Here is an 18,601-nt window from a genome sequence, read left to right on the forward strand (position 1 = left end):
AACCCCTTCAGAAGCCCTCCAGCCTCATGAAGGCTGAATTAAAGAGTTGATTTGCAATTACAAACTACAGCTTAGGTGTTTTCTGAAGGCATCTGAAGCACTTTGTTTTTGAATGGGTGAGAGAGTGTGGCCCCGCTGAGCTCTCTCTGTGGAGCCCACAAACCTCAAGAGCATCCTCAGGATTAATCGCGCCTGGTCTAAGAGAGAGTGTCATACATTTTTCTGCCCATCAACCCCTCTCTTCTCACCTCCCTGTGGACAATACAGCATGATGGGCCCTACATGCCCGTGTGCTCCTTTACATAAGCACTGAGACACAATATACTTCAGATTGCAGGATTTTATTATTTACACAGGCACAAGGAATACTTGGAAAGTGCCATGTAAGATTGTTTTTCAGCTCATCATTTGTTCCACATGAATAAAAAGGTGTTTACTCATGTTCCATATGAATACGCCTGTCACAATAATTACATTAACGACTTATTGTACAATACATGGACATTACCGCAATAATTTTTCTGACCTCAATATCGACCATTGTGTTTACTGTGGTGTTTGTTTACATAAATAGGAACGTCAACAATAATTTAGCCATTCACTCTTTTTTTCAGATTTTTTCTCTTTTTTTCTCCGGTCTTTCATTTCTGGAGCCATTGAATGGATTTGTTTATTTAAAAATAAGTGATTTTATTTTATTTATGTTTTATTTCAAAGCCGTTTTCATGGGTGGGATTACATTGATATTTTATCATATTGTTATTATATGAGTGGTATAAAATTGTCTTAAAATGACAGTATTGGTTATCATAGTTATATCTGGGACAACATATCAACCACAAAAAACAGGCCTACATATTAGTGCACTAAGGTCATGTTCTCCTTTGCAGATTGGCACGTGGGACCCTGTTAGTGGTCTGAACATGACTGAAAGTCAGAAGGGAAAGATGGCGAATGTCACAGACTCTCTTACCAACAGGACACTCTATGTATCCACAATACTGGTAAATATTTCCATTTTTTGAAGCCATTTCTTCCTCAAACGTCAAACGGTTCAACAGAAGACAACAAAAAAAAATTAAGAATAGAGTACTATATCAGGTCTCTGCCTTCTGATTTCTCAGTGGGAAATATTAATGATTTCTCAGGATCAGGTGCTGCAAACCCTGATGTTAGCAGTGTTACAGACTACAAAATGACATCTTGTTTGGTTATTGAATTTGAATTATTGAATTGTGGTTTTCTTTGTGGTTCAGACTGTGTTTTAAATAATTAACTCAATAAATATGTCATATTTTTTTGTTTTCATATCATATATCAGCCAACATTACACAATGACACCCACTTTTTTGTACAGTGCAAAATATAATATACACTAATCTTATGTGCACCTGTGCATAGAACATTTTTCAAAACTAATTTTTATATAGACAGTTGTTATTGCAAATCAAGCTGTTGAAATATGAAATATCAATATTAGTCGCAAAATCCTGTTGTTCAGTGACCATGCATATGTGTAATACTTTAATATTTAAAGACCTTAAACTTGGCAGAGGCAGAACAAGACAAAGTACTGAACATGCAACATGTATTTCTCATTTTTATATAAAAATGACATTTTTACATTTTTTGTTTTACATAAAAGTGTCTGATATACATTTGACTACATTTTGAAAAATTGCCTCCATTCCACCATTTATTCAGTTAATTTATTTTTAGTGGTTTGTCCTTGTAATGGAAGACAGCCATCATAGAAACCTTTCCATGAATAAGAAATTACTTGAAGAATGTGGTATGCTTTTGAAATTTCTGCCCTGTTACATCACATGCAGCCTGTTAGCACAAGGCTGTCCTGGTCTTCATTGATGGTCTGAGCCCTTGTCAGTTTTCATGGGAGCAAAAGAAATAAAAATGAAAACAATGATGCTACAAAGCAGCATGTTGTCAAGAGGCTTGTTGGGAACAAAGTGGAGTGTGGGGTCAGACCAGATGTATACATGCGGTCCTTCAGAACTGTCAACATCACACTGTGGAGACCAAATGCCAGAGTCCAACAGTTCCAATTAAAGGTGAAAGACAGTACAGAATTGTACAATGCCACAGCACAAAATTATCTTTTTTTTTAATCACTGCAGTAATCTGTCCCTTATTCTCAGTTGATGTTTATTGTAGTATTATGAAACGATGCTCTACAGGAGTGAGAAAGCACACGGGTAGTTAAAGAGCAACACAAGCCCCACAACAGTGTGACATCACGATCTTAACCCCATGCCCATTTCCCTGTGGGAGGTGCTCAATAAACATCCTGTGTCCTAGGCAGGAGAAACAATTAATTAAAACCGAATTCAATATGTGGTTTCTTATTCACTCTTCAGACGCCATGTTGCAGTGGCTGATCAGAATGAATTAAGCAGTACAAATCCACACTGCCTTCGACAGCCGCCCGAGGATCAAAGGTGTCACAAATGAGAGAGGGAGAGAAAGTGTGTGTGTGTGTGAGAGAGAGAGAGAGAGAGAGAGAGAGAGAGAGAGAGAGAGAGAGAGAGAGAGAGAGAGAGAGAGAGAGAGAGAAGTAAAGGGGTGCTGCAGGTCTAAGTGATGAAAGCCAGTCTTTGCATGAAACTTTAATGTGCTCAGGTTTGCTGGAGCCTCCATTGTGCAGTTGCTCTGTGGAAAGTGTTTTTAATGGGCTGAGAGCAAATGCAAACAAGCTGGAGCTTCACTCACAGGTCTTCAGGAAGTGTTATGATCAAGAAACCATCTGCATTACAGAAGCAAAAGCAGAATGCGATGTTAACTGGAAAAAGTGAATAATCTCTTAACAGTGAACATACTGATGACTTACTACAGTGGCTATAACTTGCTATATCCGTCCATCTATCCATCTATCCATCTATCTATCCATCCATATCCCATTCCAGCCAGTCCGAGCACATTATAGGCAAAACAATATATAAAAAAGGTCTGTAAAATAAGTTTGTAATTGACTCTGAAGATATGCACTGCATAAACTGCATTTTTAAAATCCAATTCCTATAGAACAATGAGAACCAAATATGAGCCATATCAAACATATCCATAGGCCATTTTTGAATAAAGGCCACTCTCTGGGTAGCTGTAGGTCAGAATCCTAGTCACTTATATTTAGTTCAGTCACTTTAAAATAACAGAGCACAAGAAAGGGGCCAAGATCAACAAACCAGGCCTTAGTTCTCATAAAGCTGTATGTAGTGTTGATTATACTGATTTTCTTATTAATATCCCTCCGTGTGATCTTATTAAGCAACACAAAACCCTGCAATCAAAGGCAAGTGGCTGATACTTGTTAATTCTAAGTGCTAGAGGGCTACTGGTGTACAACACACACAGGAACAGCAGAGCGGGTGATCAATGAGTCTAAAATAAATGTTTAAAAATGGCTCAAACGAACCAGTATCATTTGTTCTTTGTAAGACACAAAATCCATTTTTTAATTCGTTAGAGAAGAACAGGAGGATGACTGTGCATTTAAGGAATGTATCTCTGCTGCTCACAGAATGCTCTATTGGTTTATTTAGATTTGTCTGATTGAATGCCCTTTATTTCTTCTTTCTCATACTGTCTCTCTCCCTTTGCTTTCTTAATTAAAATTGCAGTAGAAGTTCATTTGTTCAGAAATTACCATGTTGAAGGCATGTATGACATTAACATTCACATGTATCTCTGTCAGGTTCAATACCTCCTGCCCCCTGCATGATGCATTTCCCCTGCCTCGATTACCAGCCAGTGTAAACCTGCGAGACCACTGCATTAGAGCAGTGTGTATGCATTTTAAAGATACTAATACAGATTGCATAGCTTTAAAGGACTTGGATGAGAATATCAGGACAAATCATTGTAATCAAGACCAACACATCATTTAGTAAAATGATAAAACAAATAGCATAAACAAACAACGTTCTTTTTCGCTGTGTGAATATGATGAATGAATCAATAGATATCTTTTACAACCGTATTTTAATGAACTTACCAAAGCATATATTTCTATCAGATAAAATGCCTTTGTGTTACTGATGCCAAAAACAGCAATATCACTGGAGGTCAATAATGTCTAGTGTAAAAAAAGAGTTAATGAATCCGTAAGAGTTTGAATGGGTATTTTTACTCTTTTTTTTCAGCCATGTAAAGAGTTTACCTGTGGTGAAAACTATTAGAATTATGATTATTATTATTTTTACTTTTTAACATGTACTATAAAACCAAAATTCCTATCACCATGCAAAATGAATAAGGAATAAAATATTATCAGGACATCAGCATAATATTAACAGTTTTGGTTTTTTCTGAGGTGATGAGCCAATGCCATTGTGCAGCCAGACTCAGGTGGTGCTTGTTAGTAATAAACAAGTTCTATGTGTTAATAGGCCTCATGGCTGTTTATGATAATTACTGTCTTTCACAATTGACAGAGGGTGAGAGGTTACAAGAAGCTAATGGGCTGACAAACACACACAGCATTGTGTTTAGAGAGCATGCTAGTACCGTGTGTGAATGCTGAGAAACTGCAGCTGATACAAGATACTTATCCAGACAAGTCTAAAGGCATTTTTCTACCTGGTAGCGTGGGATGACACAGTGTGGTTACTCATCTCACCCCATTGTCTGTACCCTGCTTCAGTAGCTGTGTCCATTTCCCATTGCACAACAGAACCATGGAAGTAGACTGGGTTCTCGGGAGGTTGAGCGATGGGACTTGGTTGCTCATGCAACACTATAGTGTTAACAGTAAACACAAACAGCATTATCAAGAAAAGAGGAACTTCAACTTTTAACTTTTATTTCTTGTAGGCCTTAGTCACCAGGGAGGGCAGTGTGGATTTACAGTTGTTGATGATAAAGGGTAGGGTACGACTGTAAAGCTGGCTTGGAGGAGGGAGGGTCTGGGACGCCAGACTTCACTGTTGAACCTTCTGGGGGTGTTGTGGACTTAATTCAGTGAAACACCAACTAGAGGAGGTGCCTACCTGATGACCCCTGTGAAGAGCTAATAATGCAATGGATGGTTTGGGTACTCATTGGCTCTGCTCAATGAGTAACCATAGCTGTTAAGAATAGCCGGTTGCTGATCGGGTCATAAATGGCCACAGTGCTGAGGTGTAGGATTCAACAGGAATTTTGGTGGCTGCAGGTAGGAAGAGAGTTTCGTGGGCCCTATGTGAAGCTCTAATGGATTGGCATAGTATAGTTTACATCTTATCTTGTGTATGATTATAGTTCTTGGCTAGTGGGCATGGTCAAACATTTTCAGTAATAGGTAATGACATTTCTGTGGACATGATATTGGACCAGTCGGCGGTAAAAACAAATTTTTGTTCAATTAATTGCTGGTACACTGTCAGAGAAATTGTCACTGTGGTGCAGAGGCGATTGCTCTAAGATTGCAAGGGAAGCTCAGCTTCCCCTAAAATGTCAAAAAATAAGTGATCAAATATATTCTGTTGTGTGTACATGTCAGTGAATAAACATGCACTACAACGCGCTCAACTTTTGTTCAGAATCAACTTCTTATCACTGGTAAAGACACGGCTTTCCCGCAGCTTCACGGTCGTCCACAGAGTTCAATAGTGAAGCAGCGAAGTGCAGCGAAACGAGACGAGTCATTGGATAAATGCTGGGCTTTGTCCCGCCCATCGGACGCTCAGCGTCTCTGGGGGTCTTTGGGGCAGTGGGCTGGCCTTGGCTGGCCCGGACGCTCAGCTTCTGCATGATGATTGGATGATCTGTCTGAGGCGAATCAGCGATCCTCTGGTGTAAAGATCTGTGGGAGCATAAAATTTTCATTCTGTTCTGAGTTGAACCAGACATTCTTAAACCTCTTAGCGGCATTTTCTTTGTTAAAAACGATTAGTGACAAATCGAGCTTCTGTTTCTGGTGGGTTTTTTGTAGCTGCTTGTGTTTGGGGACTGACTTCTATCACTCTTTCTGACTTCTATCGCAGTTTCTGTCCAGCGGGTGCTGCTGAGCCCCTCCACCGTCACAAAGCACTCACAGGCGGACACACTTCACATGGACCAAGGCCGTTTAAGCAGCCTAGCTCTGCTGGCCATTGAGAGGACACAAGTCAAGTCCCTGGAAAAGACGCCTTGTTGGTACGACAGGGGCACAGATCATTTTCTTGAAAAGGAACGGAGGGTAGAATTTACATATAAATAAACCAACACATTTTATGATGTAGGCCGAAATTGAGCTTCCCCTCCTTGAAAGACCAGCATCCGCCACTGCTGTGGTGGTACCCTCAAAGGTACATATTTATACATTTAGTTAGGGAATGTAATTGTACCTTAGTTAATTATAATTATAATATACATTTTTTTTAAAATGTTGATTTCAAACATGCCGTTTCATTTCCAGGACTTATATTATTTTCTTTTATTTTACACAGTTCTATAATGAAATATTACAAATATTCACATGTCCTTCTGGAGAAGATAATGCAATGTACCCTTAGGGAACACAACTGAACTTTAAAACCACTGCTGTACATTTAAAAGTACATTTTCATGGGTTGTACTTTTAATGACCAATAATGTATCTCTACCATACCTTTTTTTTTATTTTTGAGAGTGTACTGTAGTTGTATGGTGCTTCCCAATTGGCTGAAGAAATGACATCAAAATGTGTTATCAGGAATGTGTTGGTCTATATCGACACACACACACACACAGTGAAAGTGATGGTTAGGGTGGCCTAATAATCTCCAAGGATCATAGCTGGGGACTTGAAGACATGGGTTAGTCTTACAGGCAGAACATCTCCCAAACTACAATCAGACACCATCAACATATACATACCTTTTTTTTGGAGATTTGCCAGAAGAACGCCTCTACTAGAAGAGGGGGTTTAAACTGCTGCTGGCTGAGTATATGCTAATATATTCTAATGCATTCTTTTTTTATATAAAATCACAAAAAATACTTAATCCTTAAATGGCTGTTTCTGTAGTCTTAATGCCTGATAAGATGTTTTTTTTTTATCCCACCAACACCCTATGATGATTTTTTAACGTTATTTTTATGTATGATATATTGTTCATGAAGGCATGTAAACATAAATAAGCAAACAAGTAAATGAGTAAAAGAGAATATAGATAAAAAAATGTAAAACATCATAAGATATCATTATATAATAACAGACAGGGAGAGAGAGCATACATATAAACTGCTAAACTGTCAATAAACTCATAATTTGCCAGAAATAGTATAAAATTGTGAAACCCAGTTGGAACATCTTTTGCCCAGTTTAGTGTTTGGTGAATGTTTTTATTTTGTATGAACCATGTATGAGCACTGTCCAGAAATCAGCACTGGCAATGATGGATACATCCTCTTACATTGTTTCATCAGCATGTTATATTTGAGTCGTTTTATTATTTTTTTTTTTGGTATTTTTTTTTTACGTTTAATAGATTTGGAGAGGTTACATTAATAAAATCAGATTGAAAGGGGTAGGTCTAATGTATTTTCACTATATTTGATTGTGGAGAAGAGTAGTGGTTTTAGCTGGTGGAATTTCAGAAATTGAACAATTAACCAGAACATCACAAATTACTACAATTACAATAAGTGATCATGCCACTGTCTCTATAATTTGGAAAGGAAAACAAAACAAATCATTTGTGTGTTGGAGCTTCAACACAACTTTGTTTAACAATCCTGAATTATGCATCCTTCCTAAAATGATTCCGCAAAAATCCAAGCTACAGTTTTATGGGAAACTAGAAGAACCAATATCCGAAGAATTTCACAATGCCTTAAATCAAATGCCCAACAATAAACTACCAGTTCTGGACAAAGTTTTTTCTTTTTGCCCCCAGTTTTCCTGCTGGTTGTGGGGATTATATCAGTGACCCAAGCCCACATCTCTAACAATTAAGCAACAGCTCCGCTACAGATGTTTGCTGGAGGGGTATAAAGCGCCCAGCATTGGATCATAAACCTGGCTCCTCTTGAGCACTGAAACATCATCCACTGCCTTTGGGTTAAGATGCTGTGAAGATTGTAATCCAGAACTAATCTTCCATGGTTATAGGACATCACTGAATGGCACATAATCAGATTCTCAAAGCAATGTTCCCAACATCTAGGATAAAGTTTTTCCTGAATAGAAGCTGTTAGTGCAAAGAGGAAACAAACTCCATATTAATATGCTTAATTTGGGAGAACCAATGGATGTGTGGAATGTATGTAATGTACACAGTGTACATAGAAGATTCAAGGGTCATCGAGCATGCTTTAAACATATTTGAAAGCAGTGTGGATAATACCCACTAGTATGTGGTTGGTCCCTATGTTCTACTGTATGTGCTTAACAATTAGATCTTATTTTGGAATTGTGAAATATAACACAACACAACTAGATAATGAACATCACACACATATAATGGTACTCAGACTTCAAACAAAAACCACACCACCACCTCAGCATCACACGTAAGAACCATTGTTCATGAGGACTGGGCAATATTTGGAAAATTAGCTAAAGTACTTTTTTTTCTGAATGCACATTTTAAGCATTTTTTTTCATTGCTAAATGTGCAGGGTTAATAGATGCCATATCACGGTTATATGTTCTTTAATTTTATTTTTAGAAACCACAACAAAAATTATTTTGTGGCTTTTAGGGGGTTCAAGGGGTTAATCAGGTGTCCTGTAAACCCTGCCAACACCTTGTGTTTTGCACCTTGGTTGAAAGTGCGTTCTTTTTCTCTCTTATTTCTCTCTCCCACACTTCCATCTCACACTCTCTCTCTCTCACTCTCAATCAGTTTACAGTCTATTCAAATACTTCAAAGCTTACTGAATATACTAAGTATATGCAATATGTCACTCGTGAACTACTGAAGCAATCTGCCTACACATAAACAACATGTGTTTGGAAAGAAGGACATAGGAAGGAGGGATAGAGAGAGAAAGGAGAATCAGAGAGAGAGAGAGAGAGAGATTTTAAAAGTATATTTCACTGCAGGCCCCTTGTGTCTTTGATATTCTCTCCGAGTGATTCAAGTTATTCAGGAGGCAATCAAGAGACAATCTGTAGCCATATTTCCAGCATTGCCTGAACTGCGTGGTGAAGTGTCCTTCACGTTTGAACACTGTGTGCCATCCTGAATGCCATGAATGAAAATGTTTCCCCCACTGCTCTTTCTATTGCACTGACAGGTAGGCCTTCTGAATTTGACTCTCTTCAACCTTTGCAATTGAAAGCATGAATAGGAGGCTCATATCTAGGCTTGCTTTTCTAAAACTCTGCCACTGACGTACAATGGTGAGATGGACAAAAACAGCAACCCGACTCAGGGTGAGCCCACTATTCAGCCCTACAGATGAGTCATAATACGATGTGTGTGTTTAAAAAACCTTCGACCATAGCGAGTTCTTGCTGCTGCTGCTGCTTCTCTCTCTCTCTCCTTCTCTCCCAAACAGCTATGAGAGACACACTCGACTGTAGCTGTGTTACCATGGCAATACACACATGTGCAAACAGAGCTGGCTGACATGCAGCGCACAATGGGGTTATTTGACAGTGCTTTAGGACAACGAAAATCATATCTGCAGCTATATTAAAGATGAGGTGCCTCAGGGAAACTAGCATTCATAAACAAAAAGCAGTTCAGTCGGCATTTTAAAGGCACCCAGGTGGTCTCTCTCTCTCTCTCTCTCTCTCTCTCTCTCTCTCTCTCTTCTTGCCTTCCACAGAACCCCTCTTTAAAAAAATAAAAATAAAAAATAAAGGCTTCCACAAGCTTGTGTTTTATAGATAGGTCCCAGGTACACATCAATAATAACACATTGTGGCAGAGCTGGAGAAGGAAGATCAGTTTTGTAGGTCTGCCTTTTGCTGCTGACTTTCAAATAATCAGAATCAGCAAACATGGTTCTTTCTTTTTTTTTTTTGCAATAAAACTATAATAAAAAACAAAAATATAATATATAATATATAAATATAATAATATTTTTCTTCTTTGAATTGTATTTAATTATTACTTACTATAACTGCTTTATCAAACTCTGCATATCCAGCAAAAATAGCTACAAGCATTTTAGGATGTAGGCCTGAGTTCATTCAGTTGAGTTTCAGTATGCATTCATCTTGTGTAAATCATGCATAATACATGAGTGATAATTATATAGCTTATAATTATAATTATTGGCTAAAATACTGCAGCTTATCTGTTTGTATAAGGAATGTTTATTTGAATGAAAATGACTTGAAATTAACTTGAAATTATACACAGTGGAATTTACCACCATAATTAAGCAGAACTGCAAGGAGTTCTGTTGCAATCTGTCTGTGAGATAAGAAAGTAAACCCAGCTGAAGTTTTTGTTTGGTAAGAATTCTCTTTTCCTTTCTTTTCTTTTCTTTTCTTTTCTTTTTTTTCAGGCTCATTTAGCTCCAAATGCCCTTCCTATAACTCTAGATGGCCAAATGATATTACAGGTATTTTAGGAGGACAGTGGTATGGGGTGTGGAGGTTCAGCTGCTGCCATGCTGTGTTGCTGATTGTCTTCATCCGGTGTCCTAGTGGATGAGTATGAAGTTCCAGTATTGTTGAACATGGAACTAAACCAATGGATCAGCCCATTAAGGAGTGACTTGACCATCAGTAGAGCCACAGCCTATGCCTTACCCTCTGGACTTCCTGTCATATACAGTCATATAAAATATAGTAACTGTACATGGCACAACTTGGATTCATTCTGCAACATGTATGCTTTGGTGGACATAATTTTAACCATACACATTTTACGTCTTTCCCAACAGTGTGACCATTTATACGGCCCAAGTACATTCCACAGAAACTGAGGTATTTTAACCATAAAGGCTGTTGTTGAGTTTCCCACTAACATTGGTAGGCAAGGCAAGGCAAGTTTATTTATTGAGCTCCTTTCATACACAAAAAATCAACTCAACCAGTTGTTGTTGCTGCTATGAAAATGCCTTGTGGCCTCATCAGTCAGTAGGACATTGCCAATACCTTGTCTTAACGTTTGGTGCTCTTTCACAGGTTTTCTCAATTTATTGTCAAAAATGCTATTATAGGTGCTTCTGGGTCAGAGAGCAGTCTAAGCATTGGTCCTATAATAATGAGATCAGCTCTCTTTCCTCACATGCACAGCACTCGTGTGCTTTGACATCTGTTTGCTGATTCTGCAGCTCTGGGCAGCTGGCCTTCTCCTCCAGCACGTTGCACTGTCCAGTGGCATTGCATTAGCTGCAGTTTAAAAGAAAAACGCATATGCTTGCCTTCACCTTCCCAGATTGGTGGTATTGTGCATGTATGGGGAGACTTCCTTATCTGGATGGATTTATTGACAAATAATAATTGGGGAAAACTGTGATAACATTTGTCTTTAAAGCTATTATAGACTGCCCATACTTTGTTTACATGGGAGATGATAAAGAGGCTGTTAAATTGGTCAGTCATGTACCAGTGACTGGTAAAAGGAGGACCGAATTTTGATTTGAAAGACAGCTTTGATGTTCTCTCAATGTCATAAAACATAAAAGAGTGTTTTTTCAAAGTATGTTGCATGTTCAAAGAGAGATATAATATATAAATAAACATGTTTTATGAAACCTTGGAAAACTCTGGTTCAGATAGCTTTTCCATTGTATTGTACAATGATCTGGTGTACTGACACATATCAGAGAAGGATAACTTACTTTTTCTTGTGCTGGCAAGCCAAAGAGAGATGTTAGTATTGGAAATAAATCCAGGCTAGAGTACTGCAAAACAGCTGCTCCTCATTGGTTGATCTGAGCTGTGAATATGCAGGAGGTGGGTGGGGCGGGGGCGAACGAATGCTTATCTCTCCTTGGACGTGTTCCACTGGCACGACACACATCCCTGGAGCGTCTCGCTAGTGGAGAAGCAGTTCTCTGCTCAGGCCGCTGATAGTGTAACCTAAATGCTTGCACTCTTGCTGAGAAATGCCTAGCACAACCCAAAGCAGTGTGATTCATGTTGCCCTCTTATTCATAGCTCACAGCAGATAATGTTAAAGAGGAACTTGACCTGAAATTATTATTATTATTATTATTATTATTATTATTATTATTTTAATTTTCATATTTCATATCCTGTACTCTGTCTATGACTCTGTATAAATTATCATCACCCCACCCCCACCTTCACCCTGTTCGTCAGTGATCAAGATCCCCGCAGGACCACCAGATTGCAAGCAATCATCAGATTCTTTATCAGTGGTCATTGGACACTGCCCACAGGATGCTGCTGGCTGAATATTGTTGGTTGGTGAGCTATTCTCAGTCCAGCGGTGACACCGATGTGTTTAAAATTCCAGCAGCACTGCTGTCGTACCCACTCACACTCTCAGTGCCACATACCAACACACCACCACCAGATCAGCATTACTGCACCACTGAGAATGATTGCCCATCCTAATAATACCTGCTCTGTGGTGGTCTTGTGGCAGTCCTGACCACTGAAGAACTAGGTGAAGGGTTGCTAACAAAGTATGCAGTGCAAAAAGCTGTTGCCTATAACTTCTATCCTTTTTAAACTTATTAAATACATTCAAGGCTGTCAATTAAAAGATTGTCCCTGGTTGCTCTGGTAAGAGTCTCTACTGCTCTGGCAATGCTTTGGACTAGAAAGCTGTAAAGGTTTGGTTGAATTAAGCCAAAAGAGCCTTGCTTGGTGTTGAGCAAGGTAGGAATGGTATATAAGTCCTATAAAGATAATACAAGCTGTGTGTGCAACTGAACATCTGTCTGTGCAATGGGTGTGCATTAAAATAACTGTAAACACAATTTAGAAGGGTGCCTAGAAATTGTTGGACATATAGTGTACTGAGAGGAGGTTTGTATGTGCGTAGATGGAGAACCTGCCCAGCTGTTCGTTCCTAACAAAGCAAGTCAGTTGTATCTTGTGCCACTCAGCCCGTATCAGCACTTCTTATCTTATTTTGGGAGCATCTGCAGTGGACGGATTGAATGCTGCGAGGCGGTGGGGCTAGGCTCCGGCTGTGAGGAGCACAGAGCAGGCGATAGGAAGGATTATCTCTTATTATGGCCACGCATCACCCTCTCTCTTGCCTTGTCTGCTACAGAGACAGAGTCTCTATGTCTGTGTGTGTTTGTGTGTGTGAGTGTGTCAATCCTCTTACTAGCAGTGGGGATTCATACCCCCTCTGTGCCAACCTAAGTCCATGCAAGCGGACCTCAAAGCACTATCAGACACACATCAGCCTCCTCTCTCTTAGATCCTGGACCTGGCGGGCAGATACTAGCTCAGAGCTCTGTGTGTTTGTGTGTGTGTGTGTGTGTGTGTGTGTGTGTGTGTGCACGCGTGTCTCCACAGGAGGAGCCCTACGTGATGTTCAAGAAGTCGGACAAGCCCTTGCACGGTAACGATCGCTTCGAGGGCTACTGCATCGACCTGCTGCGCGAGCTGGCCAGCATCCTGGGCTTCATCTATGAGGTGCGGCTGGTGGAGGACGGCAAGTACGGCGCACAGGAGGAGAGCACGGGCCAGTGGAACGGTCTGGTCCGTGAGCTGATGGACCACGTGAGTCTGATTCTCCACTCAATACTCACTAGTCACTGTATTGATCCATCACACCGTTTCACTGCTGGAACCACGTGAAGTATTAGGTAGTTTGGTTATTGCATTGCCTAAGTGCAAAAAACATAGTGTGTAAATTAGTTTATGTATAAAACCCAGGAAAACTAGAAGTCACCTACAGTGCATTTAGGAAAAGCTATGATACATTTTTTTAAAAATCTGCATCCAAACCAAATATTTCGTTTTGAAGCACTTTTCTAAAACTACATTTTTCAGTTTGTGAAATCCTTCTGATAGCATCAATAAATAGGATCAACCAGCATCGTCATTTAAAACATGATCAATGATCACTGTCGAAAGACTGTCTCCAAAATTGCAACTTTATAGGTGAGGGGGAAAAATGTCTTTAAATTCAATGGGTCTGTGTAAAAATAATTTATTCTGAGTAATTTTGGAACATTACTATTGGTCCTGTCATCATGAAATATTCACACAATGTGAAGGACAGCTGCTGTGTTCAAATGGTATAGTAAACTAAAAATCCACAAAAATAGACAACAAAATAAATGTTTACTTTGGGACAGCGACAATATACATCAAATCATTTTCTTTCTCTTTTCATTTTTCTAAAATTAGAGCTCTATTCTTTAACATTGATGTTTAAACATTCTCTCCAGTTTGTTCTCAACAGCTAAACTAAACAGTGTGATATGTTTATGAAGTGTTATTGTCACAAATGGAGGCGTTGAGGCAGAATGCTGGCAAGAATTTGAGTTAAATGAAACAAAACACTGAGTATTAAACTCATGCGTCTCTACTATCACACAGAGTAACAGACACTGATGTTGATGCAAAATCAAATGAAACAAAAACCACAAGGCCACATCTTCACAAGCAAGACTAGAAACACTTGTGAAAACCTCTTTACAGGTAGAAGTACTAATAATAATGTAGGACTAGTCAGGGAAACACAAGACAGGGATATTGAAACATTTGTGTTGTAGTAAAACGTTCATTTAATGATGTAAACATTGTAGGTTTTTCTTTTTTTGTAACTCCAGTGGTTTAAAGTTAATTGTGGGAAAATGCATATAAATAGCTACATATATGTCTCACTGCTATATACCTCAGCAGCGGTATTATTTTGTATAAGTAGAACTGTATGAAAATGGATTATATTTTATATAAACTACTCAGAAATGTCTCTGGAAAAATATATCATTTGTAGTGAAATAAAAATATCTGACCTTTGCACAATAATGTGTATATAAACAATCCTCCGTGTGACTGTGTGTGTCAAGCTTAACAAGAATGGCTAAGGCTATGTGTGTGTACAGGTGTGTGTAATGCAGGTGTAAGAGCTGAGTATACAGTAATGTGAGAAATTCCATCTCTCTCAGCCTGCAAACAGGATACAAAGTGTGTTTTCTAGTATGAATGTTTCCCCCCAAAGATCTTATTACACACACTTACACACATACTGGCACTGGCCTAGCCATCCTTGTTAAGCTTGACAAAATAAGACCCAGATAAAATGAGCTGCACACGGGCAGAAAAATAACAGTCTTTCCACACCCGATATTCAATAGCTGACCCCATTACTGGCCAACCTCAGCCCTGTGTGCTGTTCCCACAACATTTCAGACATGTCTTTTGTACACCCCCCACTATTGATCATGAGCTGATTGCACGGTGTGAAAAACAATCCGTGCGATTAGACTCAAAAGAGCACCGGGCCTGCCGAGATGTGCACAGGGCCGCTACAGACGCTCTTCCTGCGCTTCCTCTCCCTAGACGAGCGCAGGACAGATTCTAATTGGCCTGGACAAGCTTTCAGAGCAGTCTGGAGTCTGCAGTTTGCCGAGGAGCAAAAGAATGCATTGAAGTGAAGGAGATAAAAATATCCTGTCAAAGGACTGAATAGAAAAAAAATGAGGTAGCAAGACAGCACCTGCTCACACTTCGCATTAATTTACCCCCTCGGAGAATAATTACAGACAGTCTAATAATTCCAGCTGCAAGGCTTTATTTTGGCTAAAAATATAATGATCTAAATAGTAAATGGAATGACATGAATATTAAATGTCACATTGAGGAACGGATTCAGCAGAGCCAGGCTCGTGATCTAGGCAGCTGAAAGTCATTCAATCTCGTGTGATGTATGGCAGCCTAGCTGGGTCAAAAAGGATATTTCTTTGAGGAATGATCAAACTGACCTTGCAGTGGGTGTCTCACATTAACGGGCAGAGAACGGCTGAAATTGTAATAATCCTCCATGTCAGACGCTGAATTCAAGGTCTTAGGCTTTCATCTTCCTCTTTTTTTCTTGTAAAACATAGTACATATACTAAATTAACAAAAGGACTGCAAGATCAAGAGCAGTGATCCAGTTGTTTTGGATTCATTATAACTCATATTAATTAAACATTGAAAGCCGTTATAAAAGATTCACAATGGTTTAAGGCAGTTGCATTGTTCTGTGTACTGAAAGAACACTAAAAAATAGATTCTGAAAAGTTTTTTTTAAAAAGTAATTTAACCTGGCTGCCTTGAAACAGACTGTACTCCATTTTAAATCACAGGCTTACTGGATGCAACAGACTAATTATTGTCTGGATTCTGGGTCTATCTACTGAATGCAGATATATATTATGTAAATGTGTCATAAATTGCAAATAGTCATATTTAATCTTTTATGTCAATGACATCAGAAAAAGGTTTTACTCTAATGAGGCAGTTAATTAGTCGAATACACTACAATTATGAACAAAATTTTCTGAAAATGTATCCTTGAGTATATTTCATTTAAAAGGAATCTTTATTATTATTATTATTACAGTGAAAGTGGTGTCTGTAGCATGTAATTTAAGATGATGTATGCACAGAGCACTATTAGCCTTAGCTTCAATTTCACACAAAAAGAAAAATATATGGCCTTTATTATTCCTTTCTCATGTTTCATTTGCAGTGGTCTCAGCTCTGCATATTTTTCCCCCAAATAATATTCCCCCAAATGCTGAATTCCACAGGGTGCTGAATGCCATATTTCAAACATGGGAGAATCTCCATGCTTAGTCATGAGAAAACCCTATGCTGTTAACGGCTTTACTAACTGCTGAGCCAGTAGCAACTAAATCAAGCTCATGGAGGGAAAGAAACAGCAGAGAATGTGGGGGGTTGGGGAGGAATGGGGGGTGGGAGGGGTGGAGGTTTTAAATTTAAACTTAAGTGCTATGGGACAGTCTTTGGTGTGTTAAGGTCCTGTTTTCTTAATTTGATTGCCTCTAAATGCTTCTGCCGCCCTTAAAGGACCACTCATCACTCTTCTTCCCTGTGCCTTCTGTATCGACAGAAAGCTGATCTTGCAGTGGCTCCCCTGGCCATCACCTACGTTCGAGAGAAGGTCATCGACTTCTCCAAGCCCTTCATGACGCTGGGGATAAGTATTCTCTACCGCAAGCCCAACGGCACCAACCCGGGGGTGTTCTCCTTCCTCAACCCTCTCTCCCCCGACATCTGGATGTATATTCTGCTGGCTTACTTGGGTGTCAGTTGTGTGCTGTTTGTCATAGCCAGGTAACATGCCAGTTTTGCCGATCTCAGCTACACATGCAGACATTAACCCAACATCTTTAACCTCATTCCATTAACAGTCTAATCAATGCCTAAAAGCATCTTCCCTTGACCCATTACTTACTCTAATGTCTTAAGTCAGAAACCTCTGCTCACTTTCAATTTCGAGTTTACAGCTCTGAGAGTGGGGGAAAAAGTCGCAACAGATAACCAATAGATGACATTCTCACAATGTTCACACTAAAATGTACTATAACAACAAAAGACAATGTCTTCAGGGAGTAGAGTGGCAAAGGGAGGAATCCCTCTTGTGTGAATAGAACAGATTAGTCCTCTTACTCAGTCTGAAAGAGAAACAGAAAGTCCTTTTTTTTTCTTTTGGGCCAGAGCAGTTGAGGATGTTAAGTGATTCCTCTGCTTTTCTCTTGCTTTTTCATGCTGACAAGACGGCTGCCTCTACTGCTCAGCAGCCAAAGCTCCAAAACACAAATCACACGAGCAAAGATGTGAAATCGTCCGTTTCGAGGCGGTGTGCTTGAGTTTGAGAGGCGCAGAGAGAATGGGAGTACATGAGTGTAGGTGTGAATGAGAATGTTTTGGCATTTCCTGGTGTGAACGGCAACCTCCCCCTCATCCCTCGTCGTCCCCAGTGTCTCCAGTTTGTATTTGCTTTTCTATTTGGACGTTTCCACACCCTGCTTCAAATGTCCTTGGCCACATTCCCTGTGAATACTGAAATGTGTACATGTTTTAAATCAATACTCTCCACTTATGCCTATGTTATAATCTTATTGGAAATATTTGTACAACCCAATTGAAAACGCAAAATCTCAAGATCTTAAGAAGGAGTGATCAATAACACTTCGGAGAGTGGACATGGCTTTGGTTGTAGAGAGGGAAGCACTGCCAGTGTGGCCCAAGAGCGTTTTAAACACCGTTCTAAATCCAGGTTATCACTACACTGAGACCTCTCTCTTTTAAACTGATCCATAATATGAGACAGCTCCTTCCCAAACAGCAGACCTTTACTGGGACCACAGTTCCCTTTATGGCCATGGATAGCTGCTGAGGGAAGTGTGTAATAACTTTGAAAGTATTTAAACATTTCAGTATTTCACATCATGAAATGTAATCAATCATTTTGTCAATGTGAGTGTCATGTGCACTGTTAGCATATGGTGATCTGATATTGTAGTGTCATGTTGTCAGTGGCTTTGAAGAGAACTCACTAGAAGTATTTATACATAATCTGTCCTTCAATGTATTGCTTTTGTAGCCTCGTAAACAGGTTAGGAAAGCTATAATCCATTTACTGAAAGTAGTACCCTGCATATATAAATAAATGTTATAAACTGGAAATAACAATAATGTTCAGGTAAAAAAAAAAGAATATATATATCTCTGAGACAAAATGTAATGTGATTTTATTTGCTGTTTTCAAAAGCCTGTGGTCAACAT

At 39.2% G+C, this 18,601-nt stretch overlaps 1 protein-coding gene across 2 annotated transcripts in view; it reads left to right on the top strand.

The window, feature by feature from the left end:
• The window catches only part of grik2 (glutamate receptor, ionotropic, kainate 2), a 164,252-nt gene that overhangs the window by 104,436 nt on the left and 41,215 nt on the right, over positions 1-18,601 (top strand). For both annotated transcript variants that reach the window (XM_066683827.1, XM_066683828.1), the window contains exons 10-12: positions 891-1,004; positions 13,367-13,573; positions 16,923-17,146. In XM_066683827.1, the coding sequence (XP_066539924.1) occupies positions 891-1,004; positions 13,367-13,573; positions 16,923-17,146 (545 nt within the window). The remainder of the gene's footprint in view (positions 1-890; positions 1,005-13,366; positions 13,574-16,922; positions 17,147-18,601) is intronic.

Source organism: Hoplias malabaricus, chromosome 10 (genome assembly GCF_029633855.1).
Source record: "Hoplias malabaricus isolate fHopMal1 chromosome 10, fHopMal1.hap1, whole genome shotgun sequence".
NCBI lineage: Eukaryota > Metazoa > Chordata > Actinopteri > Characiformes > Erythrinidae > Hoplias > Hoplias malabaricus.